The sequence below is a fragment of the Pleurodeles waltl genome, chromosome 1_2 (genome assembly GCF_031143425.1).
Source record: "Pleurodeles waltl isolate 20211129_DDA chromosome 1_2, aPleWal1.hap1.20221129, whole genome shotgun sequence".
NCBI classification, from domain to species: domain Eukaryota; kingdom Metazoa; phylum Chordata; class Amphibia; order Caudata; family Salamandridae; genus Pleurodeles; species Pleurodeles waltl.
Genome location: NC_090437.1, coordinates 511134506 through 511160122, shown reverse-complemented (window position 1 = coordinate 511160122; position 25617 = coordinate 511134506). Strand labels below are relative to the sequence as shown.

The 25617-nt window shown below is 45.3% G+C and overlaps 1 protein-coding gene across 1 annotated transcript; it reads left to right on the top strand.

The window, feature by feature from the left end:
* The first annotated feature begins 19298 nt into the window (after positions 1–19298).
* On the top strand, positions 19299–23330 carry NEUROG2 (neurogenin 2). Its single transcript, XM_069241585.1, has 2 exons — positions 19299–19478; positions 20892–23330. Exon 2 carries the CDS (start codon positions 20893–20895, stop codon positions 21637–21639), a length of 747 nt encoding a protein of 248 aa, XP_069097686.1. The 5' UTR covers positions 19299–19478; position 20892; the 3' UTR covers positions 21640–23330.
* Positions 23331–25617: the final 2287 nt, after the last annotated feature.

Here is a 25617-nt window from a genome sequence, read left to right as displayed (position 1 = left end):
GATGCAGGATCTTTAGTCGATGAAGAGCTCGATAATGTAAGAGGCCCGTTAATATCTCCTGAATTGATGAAGCAAGAAGCCCCACCTGTCGGGCCAAAATCCGTAATGATATAGTCGGAGAGGCAAGGGCTTTCCATAACTCTTTCCTGATCAAGGTTCGTTTCAACAACGGTAACTTTAGTTGGGCCTGAACAAAATCCACCTGAAAACCTAAGAATTCTATGCACTGCGAGGGGGATGTTACTGACTATTTGCTGTTGATCAAGAAACCCAGATCCTGGAGGATTTGAATCGCCCATGCCAGATGAAGTAAGGCTAATTCCTTGGTTTGGGCCAAGATTAACATGTCGTCGAGGTAAATGATGATGTGAATGCCTCTTTCTCATAGGAATTGTGCTACAGGACATAGCAGCTTGGTGAAACACCAAGGGGCTGAAGACAGACCAAAGGGGAGAACCTTGAATTTGTACCATTGGTGTCTCCAGAGAAACTGAAGAAAGCATCGGTATGGACAGAAAATTGGAACAGATAGATATGCGTCCTTGAGGTCGAGACGCACTAACCAATCTCCTTCTTGTAGAAGATCTCATAATAAATGGATACCCTCCATCTTGAAATGGCAATAAACTATCCAAGAATTGAAATATTTCAAGTTTAATACTAGGCGAAAACCTCCTCCTTTCTTTTGCACCTGGAAAATAGTGCTGACAAAACCATATGGATGTGGTACTGAGCGCACAATAGCTTGTTTGCAAAGAAGTTCTTCGACTTCTGCATCTATAAAAGCACTCTCTTTTTGGGAAAAAAGGAGAGGCAGAGGAGGAGGATTTTGAAACTGGGTGGAATAAAATCCTAGTCTGTAACCCTGTACCGTTTGCAGAACCTAAGGGTCTTGTGTAATGTGCTCCCAAGCTCGGACATGACTCTCCAACCTCCCCCAAAGGATCTGTAAAGGGAATAATTCTCCCCTGAAACAGAATGGTCTGTATTGCGCTTAGAACCTTTTCCTCTATAACCATGACCTCGGCCTCTTCTGGCCCTGGATGGATAGAATCCTGAGGAGGACTGATAGTAGCCTCTGCCTCTACGGGCGCAGTTGGGGGTGGTCTGCTGAAAGCCTCGGTCTGACGCTCGACCCCGATAGCGTCTGGCCCTGGTAAAAAGGCCTCCACTGAACATCTGTTTCATCGAAGTCTGGGCCTTGACTAAAGCTAAAAAGGTACATACATATTTACCCAGGTCCCTAACAAACCTGTCTCCAAAAAGGAGTCCATTAGCTAGAGATCCTGGCTCAGTAGGAGTAAGTTCCGCTAATTTGGGATCAATGCGCATAAGAAATTACTTTTGTTGTTCTGTGGACATAGCACAATTCACGTTTCCAAGAAGACAGATGGCTCTTGGAGCCCATTCAAGTATGGCCTTCGGGTCTAAAGGCGTACCGGTCTCTTTAGCTTGGACAGCTAATTCCAGAATCTTAGTAATGGGGCCCGAAAGATCCAACATCTTGTCCTGGAAACCCTTCCAGGCACGATCAAGCCCTTTTTTGAGGTCTTTTGTAAACTTCTTCAAAAAGGTAGCCACACTAGGGTCTAGATCAGGAGTATCAGCTACCTTCTCAAGTAGGGAGGGCCGTGAACATTCAGAGCACAATGTACTGCGCACATCCTTATCAAAACTTCTGCACAATCAGTCTTGCACCTAGTGGGTCACTTCCACACATGGTACACATTCTGTAGACTGGGGGTGAATAATGTTTTCAGGGCCAAATAACACATTTTTCTGCGTCACCACCTTATCCGGGACATGATGAGATTTACGTATACGCTTACCCGGTTGTTTAGGTTCAGAAAACTCTGAATCAGAATGAGAATCAGAAGATTGTGAGAGTTCCTTACGAGAACCTGATGGAGGTGGAAATACGTCAGAAGCAGATGCTAGACCAGGAACATATTTGTGATCCTTGAGGACCGCAGTTGCCATCTGTGAAAAAATTTCCGCTGAGGATAAAGATCCTAAGGACGCTCTAGGGTTCATACCGCCCTCATCAGACTGAGGTTCTCTAATCCTTGACCCAGAGGGTGGCGGTCCCATCAATTCTCTTTGCCCATATCTAACCAGGGGCATTGCAAAAGGTTTTAAGGCTATAATCAAAGCCTGACTAACTGAATCTTGTACATGATGGCCTACGGCCTGTACCAATCTTTCCTCCATCTGATCTTGGAAGGGTTCTTCCACTTATTCCTGGTAGTATTCATCCTCCTCAGCAAAGTAAGCCATGGTAGGATGCACAGAAGGAGTTCAAAAGAGGGAGGAAAAGCCCCTCAAACAAAGGCAGAATATTCTGACTTAAATATCACTGAGACTCTGTCTCACAAAAGGCCCAATATTTGTGTGGAGGGAGCACCTGTATAACCCTCCCAGGCAAAGCCTTAGTCCGTTTCCAGGGGCAGAAAAACTCAGTAGTCTCCTTGCACGAGGCACACGACGTAAATCCGATTAAAAGATCGGAGTTTCCGGCCCGTGCGCATGTGCGAGGAGAAAACTGTAGAAATAGAGAGCTCTCTTAGCAGTGCTCGTCAGGTATCCGAGGAAGACCAGTAATCACCAATTGTGAGCCACAGGCCCGCCGCGCGCAAATAAAAGAAGGGAAACCCATTGATCGCGCAGACGGAATCTCGATTCTCAGAAACAGATATTGCCAATTGAGTTGCGTCGCACAATCAGATCACGCAGGGAGCTGGATTTAAACAGGGCAGGACCGCGAAGCGTTTCCCTTGAAATAAGTTCTTAACACAAGCGCCGCTCAGCCCCGCTCCCACTCCACGGGCCAAGTAACATATAACAACATCAATAAATCAAGATACAGAATAAGGAGATAAGGACTTATCTTCGGCTGCGCAGCAGCAAAGAAAGAGGAAGGACTTTTGTTCTGGTGACTCTTATAGTGGGGAGCAAGCCTGGGATTGGTCAGGCCGGACTACAGGTGCTCTTGGGAAATGTAGTTTTTTGATTTTCTGTAAGTTTATTGGCTGCTGTTTTAATTGACAGTAAAGAAAGAGAAGCATAATGCGAAGCCTCCGATCCTGACATAGAATTCTTCCAGTTTTGAGTAATTAATTATTTTCCTGTTACGGTGTGCACACCAGCTACTTTTTCCCTTCTGGAGAAGCTGAATTTCTTCCTTCTTCCAAAAACTGGCTATTGGCTTTCTGAGGAGAATTTGTTTTGGCTCAACAGAACTTCAATCAATTGCATTAAGGAATCCTTTTGTATGATTTCCAGACTTGCCAATATATATATGTACATACATATTCAAAAACTCTTCGCCTTGCAGACTTGTCAGTCTTAGAGACAAACCTCAGTGCTCCGATTAATTCCTAGAGAATATGGGCCTGATTCTGACCCCGGCGGTAAGGGACCGCCGGGGCCAGGGTCGGCGGGAGCGCCGCCAACAGGCTGGCGGTGCCCCGCAGGGCATTCTGACCGCGGCGGTTTTGCCGCGGTCAGAAGTGGAAAACCGGCGGTCTCCCGCCGGTTTTCCGCTGCCCATTAGAATCCTCCATGGCGGCGCAGTTCGCTGCGCCGCCATGGGGATTCTGACAGCCCATACCGCCATCCTGTTCCTGGCGGTTCTCCCGCCAGGAACAGGATGGCAGTATGGGTTGTCGTGGGGCCCCTGGGGGCCCCTGCAGTGCCCATGCCAATGGCATGGGCACTGCAGGGGCCCCCGTAAGAGGGCCCCAAAAGGAATTTCACTGTCTGCTTTGCAGACAGTGAAATTCGCGACGGGTGCAACTGCACCCGTCGCACCTTCCCACTCCGCCGGCTCAATTCTGAGCCGGCGTCCTCGTGGGAAGGGTTTTTGCACTGGGCTGGCGGGCGGCCTTTTGGCGGTCGCCCGCCAGCCCAGTGCAAAAGCCAAAATACCCTCAGCGGTCTTGCGACCGCGGAGCGGTATTTTGGAGGGGGGAAGTCTGGCGGGCGGCCTCCGCCGCCCGCCAGACTCAGAATGACCCCCTATGACTATGATTGAGAAAACTGAACCTTGAGATGGAGTTTTCGTTTCCTGTAAAAGACATCAGTAGATTGTATATTTGTGAACCTTTGAACTGTTCTCCAGAGAACCTTGGATACCTTTGACTCCTGGAGAAAAGAAGATATTAAGTTAACAGTGTTCTCTTAGAGAGAGGCTAGTCTCTCAAAAGATCCAGGTTAGTTGAACGATAGAATTGGGTGAATGTGAATGGCTGAACAGTTTAATGTGCAGTAGGAATGTTCTTATCTATGCTTTTATCACCCAAATGCAGGTCTTTCCTTTAAAGCAATCCCAATAAGAAGAAAGGTGCTGATTACAGAAGCACACACTGAATATCCTATCTTCAAGAGGGAAACACAGGCTGGAACTGGATCTGGAGACGGTCTCTCTTTTTCTTTTTTTTTTATATTTTTATTCAGTACCCAAGAAAACACATATATAATTCATCAAAAACAAAAGAAACTAAAAAAGAACATTTAGCCAAATATACAATGCCGCTGTATAGTAATTTCCTATTGGCTAGCCATTTGCCCAAAACCCCCCATATCTCTTGCCCTTTATGTCTCCCTTTTTGCTCATACAGGGCTTGTTCCAGCTGATACATTGCGAGAAGGCGGTTTAACCAATTTTGATTTGTAGGGGGCGTTTGATCCAGCCATGCAGAAGAAATACACAATCGATACACTGACATACATATAAACCGAAACTTACTGGCAAATGACTCACTTAACTCCGAAACCCCAAGCATGACCACCCCAGGTGATAATTCAATTTCTAATCTGGCAACGTCTTTAATAAACTGCTCCACTTTCCTACGCAAGTTTGCCAGCTTCGTACAGGTGGCAAACATATGTATTGTATCCACTCCGTGTAACTGACATCTTGGGCAGTGCACTTCTTGTACCCGGCCCCATTGTGCTAATTTCCTGGGCATGATATACAGATCAAATATTGTTTTATAATGTTGTACCTGAAGAGATGCTGAGATCAAGGAGGTCCAGCCTAACTCAAGAGATTTATAAAAAAACCTCCTTTTCCACATTCAGCTTGTTGCTCCATTATTGGCTATACTGTGCCGGATAATCGGGTAAGTTATCAGTCAGTCTCACATATACTGATCGTATCGTAATCTTATCAGAGAAAATCATCATTTCTAATAAAGAGTTCTTTACAAACCCCGCTGCACCACCGGTTTTCCGAAGAATGAAATCCCTTACTTGTAAATATTTGAAAAAGCCCCTTTGGGCTAATCCAAATTTCCAGTGAAGATTTTCAAATGTGGTGATTGTAGAACCCTCAATAAAATCACCTAATCTTTGTATTCCCTGTTGATTCCACCTTTCCATGGTATTATCGTGGAAAATCTCCGGAAGGAACATATTATCCTTAATCAAAGTATAGTAATTGTATCTTCCGAGCCCACATTTCTTTCGCCACAGACCCCAGACTTTAAAAACAGCCTGAAGGACTTCAAACCGAGCCTTCTTAAAATAACTGGGCTCCAATAGCGTAAGCATTGGCCCATTTGCAGCAGGGCCAATTAGTACCTCATAGATACTAGGGACATATTCCCCATCACTTACCAGCCATCCATTTTTAAACATCGGTTGCATATACTGCATTGCGGCTGCTGTCTGATACAGTTTAAAGTTGGGAAGGGACCATCCGCCCTTTTCCCTTGGTAGTGTCATATATTTACTTGCTCTACGTATCTTATCATATGACCAAACAAACCGCATTATCAACCGATCCAATTTCCTAAACCAAGATTTCTCAAATTCTAATAGAATTGTGCGAAATAAATATAATACTTTAGGAAGGAACATCATTTTTATCATATTACACCGCCCCATAATTGTCATGTGCAAATTATTCCATCTGCTAAAATTATGCCTAGCGTTATCTATGATAGGCCAAAGGTTAGACCGGACGATCTCCTCCACCTGGGTTCGAATATCGATCCCTAAATAAACTGCGTGTTCTACTTTCCGTGTATCCGACGAACTGCAATGTTCATTCAAGACTATTTGTGTCTTATCTTTGTTAAGAAGATAGCCTGAGACTGCCCCAAAATTTTCTGCAGCACCCTCGATCTCCTTAAGGGCAAGATCAGGGTTAGCGGTTATGACTGCGACATCGTCTGCGTAAGCCAGAATTTTTGTTGCCCACCCATAGGGAATAACTGGCTGAACGTTAACATTAATTTCCAAAAAGCACAGAAAGGGATCTAGTTATAATGCGAATAATAAGGGTGAGCATGGACATCCTTGTCGTGTACCCCGTTTTATCCTAAAGGGATGGGAATATTCTCCCCTGATCTATATTCTAGCACTAGGCTCCTTATATAAAGCTGTAACAGCTGTAATAAATCTTCCTCCTAGACCATATGTCTTCAAAATGTCCCACAAATACTCCCAGTTGACTCTGTTGAATGCTTTCTCAGCATCCAGCAGAATCATAGCCATGGGCTCTGCTGCTATATGCGTAGCATCGAACAGCGTTATCACCCTTCTAATATGATTGGTTGTGTCCCTGCCAGGGACAAATCCATGCTGGTTACAACTAACCAACTTACAAATGCACCCAGACAGTCGAGTAGCAAATATTTTAGAGTAGACTTTCGCATCACTGTTAATAAGGGTGATCGGGGAGTACGAGCTTAGACTAGCCGGGTTCCTACCTTTCTTTAAAAATACTACAATATTAGCAAAGCCCCAGGACGGAGGGGGATTACCCCCATGCTGTACATGGATTACCAGTTTCAACAGCACTGGTAAGAGCATATTCTTAAAGCATTTATATAGTTCTAATGGAATGCCATCTGGCCCCACAGCCTTCCCATTTGGAAGTGCCTCAAGCGCATCTGACAGTTCTTTCATTGTCACCTCCTGCCCCAATGTTATTTGATCCTCTGCAGTAGTCTGACTACCCCGGATCGGCGTCAGCCAATGACTGTCAATATGCTCCTGACCGGTATTGATGGCCTCATATAATTCTATGTAATATTCTCGGAAAGCTTCCCTAATGGCATCGGGTCCTGTAACTATCAGCCCTGCCTTATTTCGCACTTGCACAATTGAGCCTGAGGACGCCCTCTGATGAGTCCACATTGCTAAAATATGCCCTGCTTTCTCGCTGCATTCATAGCATTTCCTTCGTTTTGTTAAGATTTTTTCCGCTGTTCTCTCAGTTGAGTATTTTCCTAATATCATTTTCGCTATTGATACCTAGTGAAGGGCGTTCTCAACCCCAATATCATTCCTGATCGTCCGAATAAGATGCTCTTCAGCTGCCTGTAATTCCCCCATGAGTACCTGAAACTGGGCTGCTGCTTGTTTCTGTCGCTTTGCGCTGAACCCAAGAGTTTCCCCCCTTATAACTGCCTTTAGTGTATCCCAAACTATTTCTATTGGGGCTGTTCCGACGTTAAAATCCAAAAATTCAGCAAAGCCCTATCAAAGGTCCAGTTCTTCCTAAATCTCTGCCAATCTCTAACCCTAACCTCTAATACTAATGGATTATGGTCCGCCATAGAAACAGGGGTATAGCTTAATCTCCAATTCATCTAGAAATATAGGAGAAACAAGAAAATAGTCTTATCTAGCAAATTTCTTATGTGGTGCAGAAAAATAGGTATATCCCATATTTGGCCCCTCCAGAGCCGGCCATACATCTATTAACCCCCACATCCCTTTGCATACTCTTAAGGGCCTGAAAAACTCTAGGCTTCTGCCCCGGGTATCTATTCCTTCTAATATCTCTTAAGTTCTGTGCTCCATCCTATGATCCATTAAAGTTCAAATCACCACATACGATATACCGTGTGGGCCAAAGTGCTAATTCTGCAGATATAAAGTCAAATAAGGAGGGATCGTCATCCACTGAGCCATATAATGAACATAACGTGAATCTGACATTGCTGAACAAACACTCCATTATTACCCATCTGCCAATTACATCTACTTTCTTCTGAGTAACAGTGAAGCTAGTATTAGCTGCCAAGATAGCAACCCCCTTTGTTTTAGACATCTGTTCAGTACACCCTAACAGACGCAAACCCAAAGTCTCTAATAATTTCCTATCTGCCTTTTCTATATGCGTCTCTTGCAGGCAATGAATGCCGCTTTCAATATTCTCAGATCATCTGTAATTATTTTCTTCCTCTTACGAGGGCTGTTTAAGCCACATACGTTTATAGTTGCTATCCGGAATATTGACATATGTGTACATTTGATTGATTTCGCTTAACTGGCTCAGCCTTACCAATGCCCACCTTGCAATTTCTGCAAACATACTTGATTCTACATCCCCACCCCTTCATTTCCACTTCCATAGCACAGGTTCCTAAAAACGAGGTAGTTTGTACTTGCGGGTCATAACCTAGACCGAGTTTCTTTGGGTACGAATTTTCTCCTTTTATTCCCCCGCGTGACGGGTTGACCCCGCCCCCACCCCCCTGTCTCCACCCGCCCCTCCCTGTCCACCCCTCCACCCTCCTCTCACCCGCATCCCCCTCCTCCCCCATATCCCACCTCTCCCTCTCCCTCCCCCTCCCCCCCTCAGAGGCAATCAGACCAACGTTGGCCTGAATGTTGGTGTTGCCTAGGTTCCTGGTGCCGGCCACCACCCCACCCGAGACTATCCGGCCTCCTAAGCTTCCCTCGGGACCAACAGAGCTCTCTTAGACCATATGCCTTTTAAATTCCTTACATCATGTTGTTTTAAGCCCAAGTAAATATTCTTTAGCCTAAACCTCTGAATTAAACACTCTGGGGGTCATTCTGAGTCTGGCGGGCGGCGGAGGCCGCCCGCCAGACTTCCCCCCTCCAAAATACCGCTCCGCGGTTGAAAGACCGCTGAGGGTATTTTGGCTTTTGCACTGGGCTGGCGGGCGACCGCCAAAAGGCCGCCCGCCAGCCCAGTGCAAAAACCCTTCCCACGAGGACGCCGGCTCAGAATTGAGCCGGCGGAGTGGGAAGGTGCGACGGGTGCAGTTGCACCCGTCGCGAATTTCAGTGTCTGCAAAGCAGACACTGAAATTCTTTTTGGGGCCCTCTTACGGGGGCCCCACGACACCCCATACCGCCATCCTGTTCCTGGCGGGAGAACCGCCAGGAACAGGATGGCAGTATGGGGTGTCAGAATCCCCATGGCGGGGCAGCGGAAAACCAGCAGGAGACCGCCGGTTTTCCCTTTCTGACCGCGGCCATACCGCCGCGGTCAGACTGCCCTGCGGGGCACCGCCAGCCTGTTGACGGTGCTCCCGCCGACCCTGGCCCCGGCGGTCCATGACCGCCGGGGTCAGAATCACCCCCTCTGACTTTCCCATTAATCACAGTCTTTAGGCGAGCGGGTGCAAGTAAATACACTTTTCCACCTTTATCCTGAAAGGGTTTGATCAGCTGCTGCAGCCTCCACCTTCCCTCTACAGTAACATGACAGTAATCAGGTCGAGTGAATAAGGTTACCCCCCCCCCCACTGCGCGGGGCATCGGGGCGGGCTTTTTCAAATATGGCCTGTCTTAGGAGATAGTTCCCAAAATAAACCAATATAGCTCTAGGATGTTTAGCCTCTTCTCTGCGACCCTCTCGCCGTACTACTGGGTACCGATGCACTCATTGGACCTCAGACTCCCAGTCCCAGTTAGCGAGTTCTGGAATTGCATCTTGCAACATTTTAATCATATAAGCCCTGATGTTATTGCCTTCTACTTCTTCTTTAATGCCAAGGAAGCGTAGATTGATCCTCTTCTGCCTATTTTCCTGATCTTCTAGTTTCCACATAATATGTTAATTGTCCATCACGTGTTGCAGTTTGTGCTCTTAAAGCCTCAATATCTGCTTCTACTGCCATCGTCCTCTCCTTTATCAAACTTAGTTTCCCTTCAATTTCTACACAAGATTTTACCACCTTGCAGAACGTTCCTTGTAGATGTTTTGTAGCCATCCTTGCCCTCCCAAATATACGCCAACCACCTTCATCATTTAAGAGGACACCTTGCTGCTGATATAAATATATAAATATTCGATTTAAATGATGCAGCTCTCTGACTCACTCCTCCCCACGTGCAATATCTCTGGTAGACCAGATCAAACCAAGTCAATATTCAATAACTCGAACAAGAACAGAATGGGGCCATGTCATGCACTGTGGTGTAATCCTCACCATGTCTCAGAAGCCATTTACAGCTATGGAGCCCCTTGCCACAGACCAGACTCCATACCTGCTTGTGCTTGAAGAAAGAACCGTCCGTTTCTGGCCACGCTCGCGCTGTTTTCCCCCGGCTCTCAGCATTCGTTATTCCACCAGCGGCAGACCCAAAACCTCCTGGGGAGCAGCGCGAGGAAGTGAGGAGTTGAGGGGGACTCCAATCCGGGGAGTCTTCCGCTAATTCGGGCACAGAAAAGGGCTTTTCCGAATCAAATTCAAGCAGAGCCGCATCAAGTCTTCCGACGCATCCTCTGGCCTGCGCTGCTCCAAACTGCTGGCATTTGAGGTGGGCAGGGCCTGGCGCCCGTGACTATGCAGACGCCATCTAGCCTCTCCACCCAAAGCTGTTCTTATAACTAGCTTCTTCAGGTTTAACTGCCACTCAAGATGGTGGCCACAAATCTTTGTGAGGTCAGCGCTCTAGTGTTTCTACCTTAGTTTCATGCTGAAGCTTCCCTCCAGCTGTTTCTCTCTGGGAGCTGTGCACTTCAACTGTCATCCTGAGGAGAATGAGCAGTGTTCCTGAGGTGCTTCGTTTCATAGAGAATTCTTCCAGTTTTGAGTAATTAATTATTTTTCTTGTTATGGTGTGCACACAAGCTACTTTTTCCCTTCTGAAGAAGCTGAATTTCTTCCTTCTTCCAACAACTGGCTATCGGCTTTCTGAGGAGAATTTGTTTTGGCTTAACAGAACTTCAAGCAACTGCAGTAAGGAATCGTTTTGTATGATTTCCAGACTTGCCAATATATGTACATATATATTCAAAAACTCTTCACTTTGCAGACTTGCCAGTCTTAGAGACAAACCTCAGTGCTCAGACTAATTCCTAGAGACTGCGATTGAGAAAACTGAACCTTGAGAAGGAGTTTTCGTTTCCTGTAAAAGACATTAGTAGATTGAATATTTGTGAACCTCTGAACTGTTCTCCAGAGAACCTTGGATACCTCACTCCTGGAGAAAAGAAGAAATTAAGTTAACATTGCTCTCTTAGAGAGAGGCTAGTCTCTCAAAAGATCCAGGTTAGGTGACCGATGGAATTGGGTGAATGTGAATGGCTGAACAGTTGAATGCACAGTAGGAATACTTATCTATGCTCTTATCACCCGACTGCAGGGCCTTCCTTTAAATAAATCCCAATAAGAAGAAAGATGCAGGTTACAGAAGCACACACTGAATATCCTATCTTCAAGTGGGAAACACGGGCTGGAACTGGAGGCGGTCTCTCTTTTTCTATTCCCATTCCCCTTCCCCCCTAGTGGATGCAGGGTTCAGATAATCAGTAAAGTCTGAGCACGCATCTGTTGGAGGGAGTTGGGTAAAAGGCATCTGCTCCTGTGGAAGTTTGATTTAATGGGTTATCTCCTGACACATTCTTTAAAAATCCAACATGGTGGAAATATCTCCTTGAAGTTCACATTTGGCTGAGCCCACCCACTGGTGTGGTCAAGTTCCCCTACCACTCCTCCTCCAGCTCCTCTTTTAATCTAATCAGTGGGGTTCCTAGCTGTCTGGAGGTGAAGGTAATTGAGGAGGTCCAGTTTCTGTCCCAAGAGGCTTTCTATCCTTTGAAGATTAGTTTGGCTATTCTTCCTCCATCCTGCTCTGCCATCTGCTGTAGCAGTTCTCCACCCCAGATGCTTCCTTTGTGTCAGCCCATGCCACTTCACACCTCATTAAGGCAGCCTGGCTCAGGCTGCCAGATGCTGACTAATCAGGAAAGGGCACTCCAGGGCTGGGTTTGGTAACTTTCAGGAAGAGTTCTAAAAGGCTTTCCCTGAGCTAGTTATATTAAATTTAATATTGGCAAGTTGTTGGATTTAATATAACATTTAACTTGGTACTAAATGTTCTATATTTAGCACATCTCTATTACAAATAAGACAATTATTTTAAAATAAACTCTCCAATGTTAGCCTATGAGTCCCATTGACTACAATGGGGAAAACAAATGTGGCTGGTTTTCCCTCACCAGGGCTTACAAAACATATTTTATGAAGTCCCTGCTTATATTTACACTGCATCCAACCCTGGGGGCACTTGGGGAAGAACATTTTATGGGTGTCTTAGGTGTAAAAATAAGGTGGTTTAGGACTTTGGAAATGCTTTTAATCCCAAAGCTGATTTTGAGGTTAAGTTTAACTTAAAAGCTGCCAGCAATGCAGAACTCCCTTTAAATTACCACAGCAGTGGAAACTTTGTATGCATTATCTATACTGGGGTCCCTAAACCTTAATGCCCTACCATATACTAGAGACTTACAGGTAGGTTGTCAGAGCCAATTATAATTATTTCTCTTTTGCAAATACCATTTTACACAGAGCACTGTCTCTGGGACTGGTTAGCAGTGCCCAAGGCACAATCAGTCTGTAACCACCAGTATCAGTCCAAACGTTTGGGGGGGGGGGATCCGGGCAAAAAGGATGACTTTCCCACATGTTGCAAAAGAGCCATCCACTCTTTGGCAGAAGTCCATAATCCCCATCTCAGCGGTCATGTCCCTGAGGCCATCACCCCGTGTCACTGAATTCCTTGGGGCTGTTACTCTTTTCTGTAACCCCCATATGCTAGCAGAGGATCTCCAAGGACTGCCAGGGTTGTTGCCTGTTGCCACTAAAACTGTGGGCCACTGTCCAGTGCATCTGAGACTGTGGCCTTCACCAATGAACACCCCACATCCCACCCCGTGTGCAAGGACTGCAGGGGCTGTCACCCGGAGAATCAGACCACATCGGTCTGATGCCAGTGACTTATGTTTTTTGGGTTGGATGAGTCCCTGCCACCAGCACAAGAAACATGGCCAAAGGCCGTTCTGCTGAACACCACTGTTTCATTCAATTACATGGAAGGACCACGAGGAAGGAGCTGTGCACCCGAAGACTAACACCATTTATGGCCACCTTGAGAGCACTGCCCCAGCTGAATGCAGGAGAATGCACTTCACGCCGATTGCTGTCTGAGCATGGGGGGATTAGACCCAGCTCACGGACACTTTGGAAACCAAGTGGAGCTGAAGGAGGGCTGTAGGCCCTTCGTAGAGACTTGTGCTAGCTTGTTGGTGTACCGCCAAAGATTTTTTAAGGCCAAAACTAGACTTTGATAGGCATGCTAGTTTGTGCTGCTGCTGGGGTCACCTCCTGAGTTCCACCTGTGGATGCAGAGCCAAAGTGGAGAGAAGGGGGAGCAGAGAAGGGACCCGTGGGGGAAGGGAGAGGGAAATGGCCCAGTTCAGTGCTTGGGCACGTCTTAAAAGGAGACTGTGTATTTATTTAGTGTATTTCATTTTTCATGCGTAATAAATACAGGTTTATACTAAAATCAGTATTGGACTGGACAAACACTTTATTGATGACACTGTGGGTATTTTGAGTTGTGATCCCTTGCATTCCCTGCACATACCTCCTCCTTAAAAGCCTTGGACTCTTCGACCCTGCTACTGCTGAGCGTTATGTGATGAAGAGACAGTACTTTGCCCAGCTACTCTGACTCAGTGCCCATAGTAAGTCAGCCCCAAGACATGAGGAGTAAAAGGCCACAACCCTCACGGTTGGACCGAGTAGGTCCTGCTTGCCCTCAGAAAGAGGGTCTGACATGCAAAATTCGTGACATTTCTTGAAATGTCACAATATACAATACTTTTTGCATTTAGGGGTCCTGTTCACCAAGAGAGATTTTCTGCTTGAACTAGTCTCTTGCTGGTATCTTCTGAAACTTGTTTGTGCAAAGTGCACTTTCGTATGAAAGAAGTCACATAAGATATGGATTCCAAATACAATTAAAGCATAAAGACACGTAAGAGGGGTGGGGGTATGAATTTACTTTTACGTATTTTTCTATGAATCGGGGCAAAACATTTAAAGTGACCTCCTGAAATTACTTTCGGAAAAGACAGCATAATGGGCATGAAGGTTCAGACATTGCCGCGAAGTTTTACTAATAGCAAAACTCCGCTGAGCAAATGTATGTAACATAAATTGAACGACGCTAGTGTGGTATATTCACAGCCGATTTGCAGGAACTGCTCGTCATTCTTGCTTGACCTACTGCCACTTGAGATGGGCTGACATGTTTCAAATGTTATTTTTATAGCTAAACGATACATGTGTCAGCTTCTCTATGGGGGAAACTGAGGCGCATCTAGAAACGGGAGACACTCAGGGACATCTTAAGGATTTTGGGGACCCTGTTCGGAACAGCTTTTATTTTTTTATTCAATTTCAGCTCGTTCATGCCCTCTTTGCCCACGTCACAGAGTGCACACGCACACCCGTTCAAATTCGAAACGTGTTTACAACTAATATTCAGATACAGTGACGTGTGTGTTTAATTTTGCAACATAGCAGCAGCTCAATAATATTACCGTAAATAATCTCTCTGACACCCTTCCATTTCTCATATGTGAGGTCCTATTGTGATCTAAAAGAAACTTTTTATGGATGTTGCATGAAACAAACATTTCTCTGCAAAATGCCTGTAACATACTCACACCCATCACCAACTTTAAAAATAAATTAAAGAAAACGGTATTTAAAACTATTTTAAAATTATTCAGGGTCATCAGGACAAAACTCTCTGCAGAACGGAGCTGGCTGTATCAGAAAGCCCCCTGAAAGGCTGGGGCACTGGGCCAGCGCCCACTTTGCCCATGCCTTAAAACGTCTCTGTGGGCACTTAGTATAAACTGAAAATAGAAACGCTCTCTCTGGATGGTGGGGTCGGCCAGTTTGCACTGGGCTACAAACGTATCCCTCGTAGAACAGAATGCCGAAACACTACTGTTAAATGCAGCAAAATCTTGCAAAGTCTGCTCTTTCTCGCTTATTCCTCATTAAAGAGTTTTCAATGTAGTTGGCCATTTTGGGAATTTTGTAAAGCGCTGATTGTCGCCTTTAGGTCACTTCCGAGCGCGAGTTTGATTGTCAACCCAGGCATATGTACATAGAGAGCACGGTGATTTAGGTTTTTTTGAGGGGGTGGGGGTGGGGGTGGAGGGAGATGAATTTATAACATACTCTGCCAAGGCGGCATCTAGTTGTAATCAAACGACTAAGTGAACCAAAGCAGGGGCAGGGCGCAGACACGGGAAACGTACAGGAGGCCACTTCCTGCTTGAAGTGGGAGTTGTACGAGACGTATTATTCTGTACCGACACCAAACTACAGCCAGCTAATGGTAACTTCGTTACCTAAGTAACATACAACAAGCATATTATAATAATACCACCAATATTTCCCAAAACAGTACTAGTAAATAATAATACCGATGGTAAAATAGAATGCCAGCTAATATAACGCAGATCAAAAGGATACTCCACCCAGTAATATTTACAGTACCCTAATAAGAAGGAGCAGCAGGAGATTGTTATAATTAATAACAGAATAACGACAACAATAATAATAGTAAATTTCGAATATCGATGTAAAAGAAAAGCCTAATTTTCGAAGAGACACTTGCAGGGATCTCATTTTATTATTCTTCCAGCTCCTCCTGTCTCGATCTTCTTTTGAAACAAAACATGCATTGGATCACTTTATGTAATAATATACCAATAACAATAAAATGAGGTAAAAAATACACGTGAAAGCGATAACAATGCTATTCCTCAAAACCTGACCTGGAGTCGCATACAATATCTGCTGAAGCGAGACCCCCTTTACTTTTGAGTTATCCTACAAAGTCATTCTTACTTCAGCTCCAACGGTGCTAAGATTCTAAATTGCTTTAACATGCCGTTTTCCCCTCTGCGCTGCATTTCTTTGGGTTGCGCATTTTATTTGCTCTCTCGTTTTTTTTCCTGAATCCCTCTGTCTAACATGAGTTCTCATACCACTGTGTGTGCGACAACAAAAGTCAGACGCGTAATTGCGATAACAAAATAATAATTATTTCATAATGGCGTAGTGTTGCTATAAACTGTGAGGAGGTGCAGCTTTCAAGGGGGTTGTTACATTAAGTGTTGCTCGTGAGAGTGGTACAGCGCACGGGGTATGTGCATGGTGCACAGTCACGTGTTCACTTCACATCCTGCCGTGCAAGAACAGGGTCTGGTGAGCTCCAGTTCTTTTAGCTTCTTCTGCTAGGGGGGCACACTGTCTCACTCCAGTGACAGCCCTGCCCCTGGATGGACCTGGGCTGTAAGAGCAGTTCCATACAACTAGTGCCCCCGTTTCTCTCTGCTCCTTCAAGAAAAGTTATCCCAAACTATTAAAGTATTTTCCATAAATCATTGATATCACATGGCAATGCTGACCAATGGGAAGCCCAGAAATTAGGATAGTCTCAGCCATTAGGCTAATACACAGTTCCTCCTTAGGAACCTCTAGATTGTTATAGGTATTTCTATTATATTAATATGTTTACAAAATCGCCCACCTTTTTTTTAAATAGTATTGTTCTGTGATTTAAAAATGCATAACAAATTCGGCATGCTCCCCATCGTATTATTAGCCCATGGGTCAATGCAAAAAAAAAGTCTTAGTATTGAATATTGGTGTAAAACATCCTTGTTGCTTTAAAATCAGACTACCTGTACAGCTGAAGCCGAGTAAAGCTCTTTGGGCAGAACCATAAACAAACGAGTGTACAACAAAAACACGGCCTTTACAACAGTTAAGTGGGAAAGTCAACTAGTTTGTTATGTCCGATAGGCGCATCCTCTTAGAGGTGTCTTTGTCTAGCCTCTACAGTTGCAAGGTTTCCTTTCACCCCTGCAGGGAGGCTAACTTCACAGTAAATAAGGAGGCTGCTCCTGTGCAACAGTAATTTCAAGCTCCGACAGACAGGTCTTAATCGACATTGGCAGATATAAGCGGAAAAGTTATTTATTTTTCAGTTTTATATAGCGCAAACTCTGCCAAGACAATTAGGACTCCCTACATGAGGACCAGATTACATTACACAACGTCAAATTCATATTATTTTAGGAAGGGGGAGATTTAGTGATCAGTACAGAATCACAGGATGTTGATTAGGGTCCGGGACTGGAGCCGGGTTCTCCGTTTCCTAATCGGCAGCTCTGCATCTCCTCTCCAAGTGCATTCTGTTGAAGTTGGTGGTCCTGTATTTTTTATTATGATGTATCAATAACTACAACATTCAAAACGCTGTACCTTCCGTCTATTAAACTACAATTTAATTTATGCAGTCCCACGTGCTTCTGCATACCTGCGATCTGTCTCAAGTCAATCAACTAATAAACTACGCCTTGACTGCATCTGAAAAAGTTTGATCTCATTTGTGTCTGCGTAAGAGGCACAAGAGTACAACGTGTATATTAAATCCGCGGGTCCTTTCACTCACCACCTGTCAACGGATGATTCGAGATTGTTTTGTGAAACAGCGTAAGTAGAGCGGCTCAACGCTTTGGCTGTCCCGTCTTGACTCTACTTTGTGTTTATTTCTTCCACCAACTTACATTTCCTGTCACTCTAGCTCACTCTTGCATGTTCTTTTTTTTATTTGCGCTTTCTCCCTTTGTCGTTGTTTACTGTATTCCTCTTCATTCTTTTTTCTCTCTTTTCTTTCACTTTTTTTTTTTTGCTCTTGGTCAAAACTCTGAAAAAGAAAAATAAGATCTAAGAATTCTAGGTCAATGCATCGGTTTTAAAAGTACAATGTCGAGCTTGCAAATCATGAACAGGGATAAAACTCGTACCCAGTGGGGAGACTTGAAATGCAAAGGTATTTTACATTATTTAGCGGCAAAATACATCACAAAATATTATTTTCCAATCCAAAATGATGTTATCATTTGTGGCAAACCAATATCTTCTAGAAGTATCTAGGCTTGACTACAGGTCTCGGTGGCATATCCTGTGTGCCATGCGTCCTAACAGAAGGGTGATGGACCACCTCAAGCTTTCATCCTCAGATGTTGATGAATTGACTTCCTCTAATACGGTAATAGAATTACATGTTGATTACTACTCTGTCCTATGGATACGTAGTTTAAGACAGCCATAGTTATGGTGCCTTAGCACCTTCCTACCTAGGTGCCTTGGTGCGACTGCACCTGCTGCACTATTGATAGCCACGTCACTGACAGTTCATGCGTTGCACTGTTTGCCGTGCCCTTCAGCTCATCTGTATGATTCTATATTCAACAAAGCGGCAGTTTTTTGTCAGTTGAAAATTGTTTGACTTGGAAAAATCGACACACCCTTGCCAACGGGCACCCATAGCTGCTTGAAAAGTACCACATACTTCTTATTACAAGGCACACGAATTACGAAGTTCATCAGCTGCTCAGCAGGGGCAGCCTTGGGGAATCGGCCAAGCAATTCCGTCACACACACGGGTGACTAATCCATCGGGACAGCGCTGGCAACACCGGCCACGGGCTTCGGCAGGTGGCAATTGTTGTGCCAGGATAGTAACTACACCAGAAAGTAGAAACACGCTGCTTTTCTCCCTCGTTTGTAGCGAACCCCGCTCCCCTAGAGACACTGGGGGGTGGAAGGGCTTTAAAATAATGCCCGTGCCTCCCCGCAATCACACAGGCACTCTTTGCTTCCAGTTTGAAGGCAGCCTGACAGGCATGAGGCGATGCCTCATCTTTTATTGTTTATGTTGTGCGCGGAAGGCTGCCTTCTCTTCAAGCCGCCCCTGCCTCCCCTAATGAGCCGTTGAAAGGGGCCGTTGCTCTGGAGCGCGTGGCTAGGTTGGGGGGCGAAGGGGGAGCGCTAGGTGCGGGCGTGCGCGCAGATTGGACGGCCGCGTTGCCCTCGAATGCCTCGCGCTGCCACCCCCTCCCTCCACCATTCATTTCATAAATTAGCGGCACGCTCCAGTCGAGCGCGAGCCCACCAATCAACTCAAAGAGCGGCGCTGGCTGGCCTTAAAAAAAAATAAAAAGACAATACACAAAACCCGCTTCACTTGCGGGAGAGGTGGGCTTAAAAAAAAGAGATAGGGATGTAGGTGGGGGTTAGGGAGAGAGGGGCAAACTTGGTCATAATGGATTGAAAAGAATAATCCGGAGGAGGGGTGTGTGTGGAAGCGGCATTGATTGTCCCGGGTCGGGTATATAAGGGGTGTAAGCCTGGTCGTGTGCCAGACGCACAGCAGCGCGCGCCACCCATCATCGGCACCGCCATCCTCAACTCTCATCATCAGCACCAGCAGCTGGGCTAGGAGTCGCGTGCCGGGCCACGCGGGCAGCTTCAGCAATCTCCAGATTTTCACTCACACGGATACAGCCAAGGCACGCACGGAAGCACGCGCTCCACTGCCAGGTGAGTGCAAGGCGGCCGTGATCTGGTACATAGCTTAAGCAACTGCCGGTGCACGAAGACGGGGCAAAATCAACGCTGCTCTGCAGGCGGTGCTTTTGGCACCGGCATGTGCAAACATGCATTTTAACCTTTGTGCATAGATTAGATGGTTGTATGAAGCACGGGAGAGACATTTGATTTTGGTCCAAAAGTTATTTTAACCGCACACCTGATGAATTGCGTGTCCGAGACTGATTCGCTTTAAGGCGGTACAAAACGTGACGGTTGACTATCCATCTTAAATACAATTTCCAATTGTAGTTACTGTTTCTCGCTTTCTGACACGAGATGTTTCTTTCCAAATCCCATGGAACTGTGGATCTCCTTTGCCAACACTGCAGGACACCACCTGCATGCTTTTACTTTACCCATCCATCCATTCTCAGTCAGCGTCCTCGACCACCTTCTGTGACTTGACAAGCAGTGGATAAGAGATTCAGGGGTCTGTTTTTACTCTAGTCGCTACGGATGCATGGAAGACACTAGTGTTGGGCCTTTTAAACTGAGAACAGAGAATAAGCATGTTTGTGAGATGAAGCCGGTAGCGCGTCACGGATTCTGTACACGCAGCCTTCGCTCAGCCCTGCAAAAATCCAATACTGTACATTAAGTACTGAATATACAACATTCTGCACTTCACAAACAGCAATGCAAAAAGGTACACATTACGCATGAAATATTTAGTAACATAAGGCATTGCATTCAGTCAGGTACTAACTAGCACTTCCCGGGTGCACTCAACACTCAAAAAGCACACACTCATCTCTTCTTATTCAGTGACGCATAGAGACAGCCTGCAAGAAGAAATCACAACTGCACATTCAGTACTGCACATAACTGCACACGAAGTGGCATTCAGCACAGGACACCATTCGTAACATCCCTTCTCATACAGAGATGTCCTTGGGCAAAAAGCATAGTCCGCCCTGCACACGGAGGGAGTAGCAATCAGCAGCGCAGTGAACATCGCACATAATCAATGTACATTGAATAACCTGAAACCGCGCTGCGCATTGCACAGACCACACTTACTGCTGCTAGTGCACAGGTTTATATGCATGATATACTGCACAATAAGTTTGGCACTGGGCAGGGCATAAGCAGAGGGTACAGCATGAATGTGCACTGCAGAAGGTTTGCAGGATGCCGATGCTGCAGTAAGGGCACCGAGCGTCCATTTGTTCACAGAAGTCGGGGCTCATCTGTGATTCTCTGAGGTTCTGGAACTTGTTCCTTAGGCGTACCCAAAAACGTACACAATGCCCAGTTTTGCGTACTGGGCTAACCGTGGGTGAAGAGAACTTAGGGTGTGTTAGAAGACAGCTCAGCTCGTATTGTGCCAATAGTAACGTGTCCTATTCTTGTGTCCCGCAGGATGCTGATGAAGGTCGAGTACAGCGCGGAGGACAGGCGGCCGGATTGCCTAAGCTACACAGGCGCCACCTGCAACCCCGACATCAGCAGCTACAGCCTTCCTGGCAGCATCCACTACAGCCCCGGCTACTCCCCGGCCGGCTCCTGCAGCCTCTCTGGCGGCAGCAGCTCGGGCAGCGAAGAGGAGGCCCCGCGACCCGCGGAGCTCGACCTGCAGGCCCAGACGAGCAGGCGGCGTCGCCGGGCAGGGCGGCCCCCGCAGCAGGAGGGCGGCGTACAGCGGAGCGGGGAGGTCGTGCAGCGGGTGCGCAAGACCCGGCGCCTCAAGGCCAACAACCGGGAGCGGAATCGCATGCACAACCTCAACTCGGCGCTGGACACCCTGCGCGGAGTGCTGCCCGCCAACCCCGAGGCGGCGCCCGACACCCGCCTCACCAAGATAGAGACCCTGCGCTTCGCCCACAACTACATCTGGGCGCTGTCCGAGACCCTGCGCCTGGCCGACCTGCAGGGCCCCGGAGCCGGGGGCTCGCTGCTGCACGACATGGCGGCCCTGCTCGAGCGCGCCCCGGCCCAGGGTTGGAGCTGCGCCAGCTCCTCCCCCACCTCGTCCTGCGCGTACTCCCCGGCGAGCTCGGCCTCAGACCTGGACTGCTGGCAGCGACCCCAGGGCAGCTCGCCTGCGGAGCACACGGCCCCGGCCTTCTACCTGGCAGCGGGCGGGCTGCTGGGAGAGAGCGCCCGCTGAGGAAAGACTGCGCAGACCTCCAGAAACCAGGCCGCAGGCAGGGCTGCACGCCTCTAGAGACTCTTTAATGGGTTGGGACTCGCATGTTTGGGGAAAAATGAAAGCCAGTTCTCCTGTTTCGGCCGCTTAGGCCACTACTAATGTAGCAAAAGCCCAGCTACTGCCACAGAGGGGTTTTAAGGGAAACGGACTGCTCTGGAGTCCTGCCAGACTTTAGTTAATATCACGGCTGGGAAATCTCAGGGTTTTCAGGAGTGCCACTCTATTTTTGCTACTAGGCGATATTTCCCGAGGATCATTGGCGTTCCTTTTCAGTGCACCTCTGTACTGTAGCCCTCCCTAGATTCGTTTACAAATACTATGGAGGAATAAATTCATTTTTTTATGTAGGTGAGTTGAGACACGTTGACTCAGCCCATAACACTCTAGCTATGGTTGCACTCATTGCTATTGCCATCACCTTATGACGTCAACATCCAAAAGTTCCCTGGTATAATTCGTCTCCCTCTTTGGTTGCAAACTCTAGCCAAGTACTAAAATGATTGATTTAACTGTGCTGCTGCCTTTGATGAATGGGTAGAAATGGATTTGTTCAGTTTGTATTCTTTCATTGTTGCTGAAAGAGATACTCTGTATTGCTACAGTTTAAACCTTTTCCCAAATATGCTCATTTATCAAGAAAACAACGAGATGTACATCGAGCACAGGTTACTTAATCTCTAACTAATATGAATTGTTACACTGTATATTGTATTTATTTTTGTGACTACAATTTTCAGATCCAGTACAATTTTTATACTTATCTTGTATTTATTTTTGTGTCTCAGTCCGCATACTCAAAGCGAACTGTGATATTGTATTTTGTATTTATTTTTCTGCGTACAAAAAAGGAAATCTAGGCTTTTTCCGTGAGAATTCACTTGGCCACCCAACTTTTTGAGAGTGGGGGCGTTGTAACATTCAGCCAGCCCCCCACAGATATGTTAATGCCTGACAGACAGGACTGTAACGACAGCATCTGCATTCTGTTAGACGAACAATATCATTCTCCACAGACTTCACATGCGAGTCATCTGCTTTATTCTCACTGCTGACTGGAGGCTATGGGAATTTTAACTGTCAAATCCAAGTTTTTTACCCTCTGATGTGCACTTTGTTCTCTTTGGTAGACTCCGTCACAATGCCTTTTGTACCCTGCTCTTTTATCCCAGTTTTCACCATTTTGCCATCTGTCTTATATGATTTATAGGAGGGTGGAAACGTTGTTTTGCTGCAGGGCCAGGTTAGGAGTCATTGTATAATTTGTAGGCTTTGTGGGACCTGAATACATCAGTGGAAATATATGCCCACCCTCCAGTCAAATGAAGAAAAAGTGCAGGAAAGACAGGAAAAACCGAGGAGGTTGACTTCATACATTATTAATCTCGACCTTTCACGGGAAAAGACACTCTTTTTTTGGAAAAAGAAGACAATTGGAGTGAAAAAAACTCAAACCCCAGCTGACAAGCAGCATTATGCCCACCAGCCACACACGTGTTAACTTTTATTTATTACAAAGCAAGATTTCACGGAAATTGTGTATTTTTTGTATATTTCACAGAGTTTATTCTACTATGTATTTTCTGTAAGGAAGACAGAATCACGTTCTTGTTGATGAACAATATAAATAAAATATCTAATTTTCATAAAGTATATGTTGCGATCCTTTTTATTTATCAGTTCTATGGTATTGTTTGGACATTGTTGATCTTGGCTGGTAATGTGTGTGTTGACAGGCAATGCCACTGTTTGCATATCCTGTATACATATTTATGGTACACCAGTAAAAATACATATGGACGAATATAGTGTTATTTAGAGAAACTAAGATGTATCACAGATTTGCACATTAATCACCACAGTGCAAAGGTCTAATTCCATGTTAGTACCATAGTACAATGACATTGACATGAGGAAAATCACAGATTATTACCAATATGGTGCATGCCACGATGATAATACAGATGGAAACGACTTCCTCAGTAGACAGGAGCCCCCTTCAATTTGATAATTCCTGCACAAATGTAACCCCTTGCATCTTGGTTTTGTTGAAGTGCTATTTTTAAAACAAATGCAGATGAAAATATGATTTGGCATGATGGCATAAACCACAAATGCAGCTACACAGAGACTAATATGCTGTGTAGTGCCATTGTTGAAAGGCGGGGCGGAGGGGGGGGGGAGGGCTTATGATGCACTGAAGGCTTTGCAGCTCAGCTCGTAAGTAATGAGTGGCCCCTCCCCTCCCAACACATACTTTATCATGTGCACAGTCCTTCTCATGATGGTTGTCTGGACTTCACAATGTTGCTCCTCTGTAACTAAAAGCAAATACACACAGGCGCGCGTGCGCGCGCACACACATATATACATATAGTCCTCTACAAAATCTCCATATGATCAAATACGTTTTCACAACCGTCAATATAAGAACAACTACCACACAAGTTCTAGTGTTAAATGTATGAACAGACAGGAACGCTATTTTATTATCCGCATATTTTCTGCTTTTAAGAGTAAAGTACATTTTGTAAAATGTGCATGTGGTACTCTGCAGACACAATCCTATTTGTATGCACTTCGTATAACAAAAATATGCCCCATCTACTTGGAAAATCCCAGTTACATTCAAAAACTCGTCTTCAGTTTCGATTTTAGCCTATGTTTAATCAATAGTCCATCTTCTTCCCTTAGGAAATAGCCTTGGAGAACAATATAGTACCTTCATATTTATGATGAATTCTTCTCTAATTAGGAGGCTCTTTAGTATTCAAGACGTTTGGGTTTCTTGCAAACTCAGATTGCAGCCTTGATAAACTCAGATTGCACTCGAAGTATCTATAGCTCTGAAAACAGTGCCTGATGTAGGTGCGAATTTGTGAGAATACTGAAATAAAAAAATAATGACTAAGAAGGAATCATTCTTTACACCATTTCATAATTACATCTAAGGACTTTTTTACAGGTGTCCAGCAGAATTACAATTGCTGCACAAAACCTGCTTGTGCAGCAATCAGAATTAAAACTGGTGCAACGTGAATCACACCTGGTAATTGCAGAAGTGATAACTTTTCCACCCTTGATTACATTTCAGCAGGTCAAAACTGCCAGCATTTAACAAGGGAAAAGGCCTGGTGTTTACCAGGGTGTGGATTTTGGTGTGGTAAGCACCAAAATGTGCATGTTATTCTGAAAAAATCGAAATGGGTGATAATTATCACAGCTAATAAATTCCAAAAATCTTGATGTAAGATTTATTGAGTATGATCGACAGTGGTCACTCGTAATCAGGCTCTAAATATTTAAGTAGATTTTTGATTCCTGCTGTAGTTAAAGACATTCTTCTCAGAGCACAATATTTGGAGATCTTTACTTTATTTGTGTGAAATTATCACCACTTTAAATGTTGTAAGGAAGCTACTAAAAGCGGAAAGCTTGCCAGTTCACTTTTGCTGTTTGTCAGATGTGAAGTTGTAGTCTGTGCAGCAAGTTTGATAATTTTGAATTCACTTGAGGCTGAATCTTTTTTTAAAATATTTAAATTGTGTACCAAATGGGAAGATTGTGGCATATGGCAAATTCATAACTATTTGGAAAAGCTGAGGAATCACATTTTGCAATGGCCCTTTTAATGTCCCTCTCCACACATGGTATTGTAAATATCATCATGCGCAAACGGCCTGATGCATAGAAGAGACATTTAGTACCACTGCTAAAAAAAGGCATGTGTCACTATCTGATGAATTAATGCTTTATTTCTGCAATCATAGTTCTCCTCATCATGGACATTTCATCCGGCTTGTCTCCTTGTACTTCTACTTAGGCTTTCCTCAGCAAAAGTAGCCCTGAAAGTACTTCACCTGGTCTGTGAACAAGGGACTGTAGAAGTGGCTGGTGAGTAGCCACTTATTTGTTCCAATAGGTAACTGCCCCAAAAAG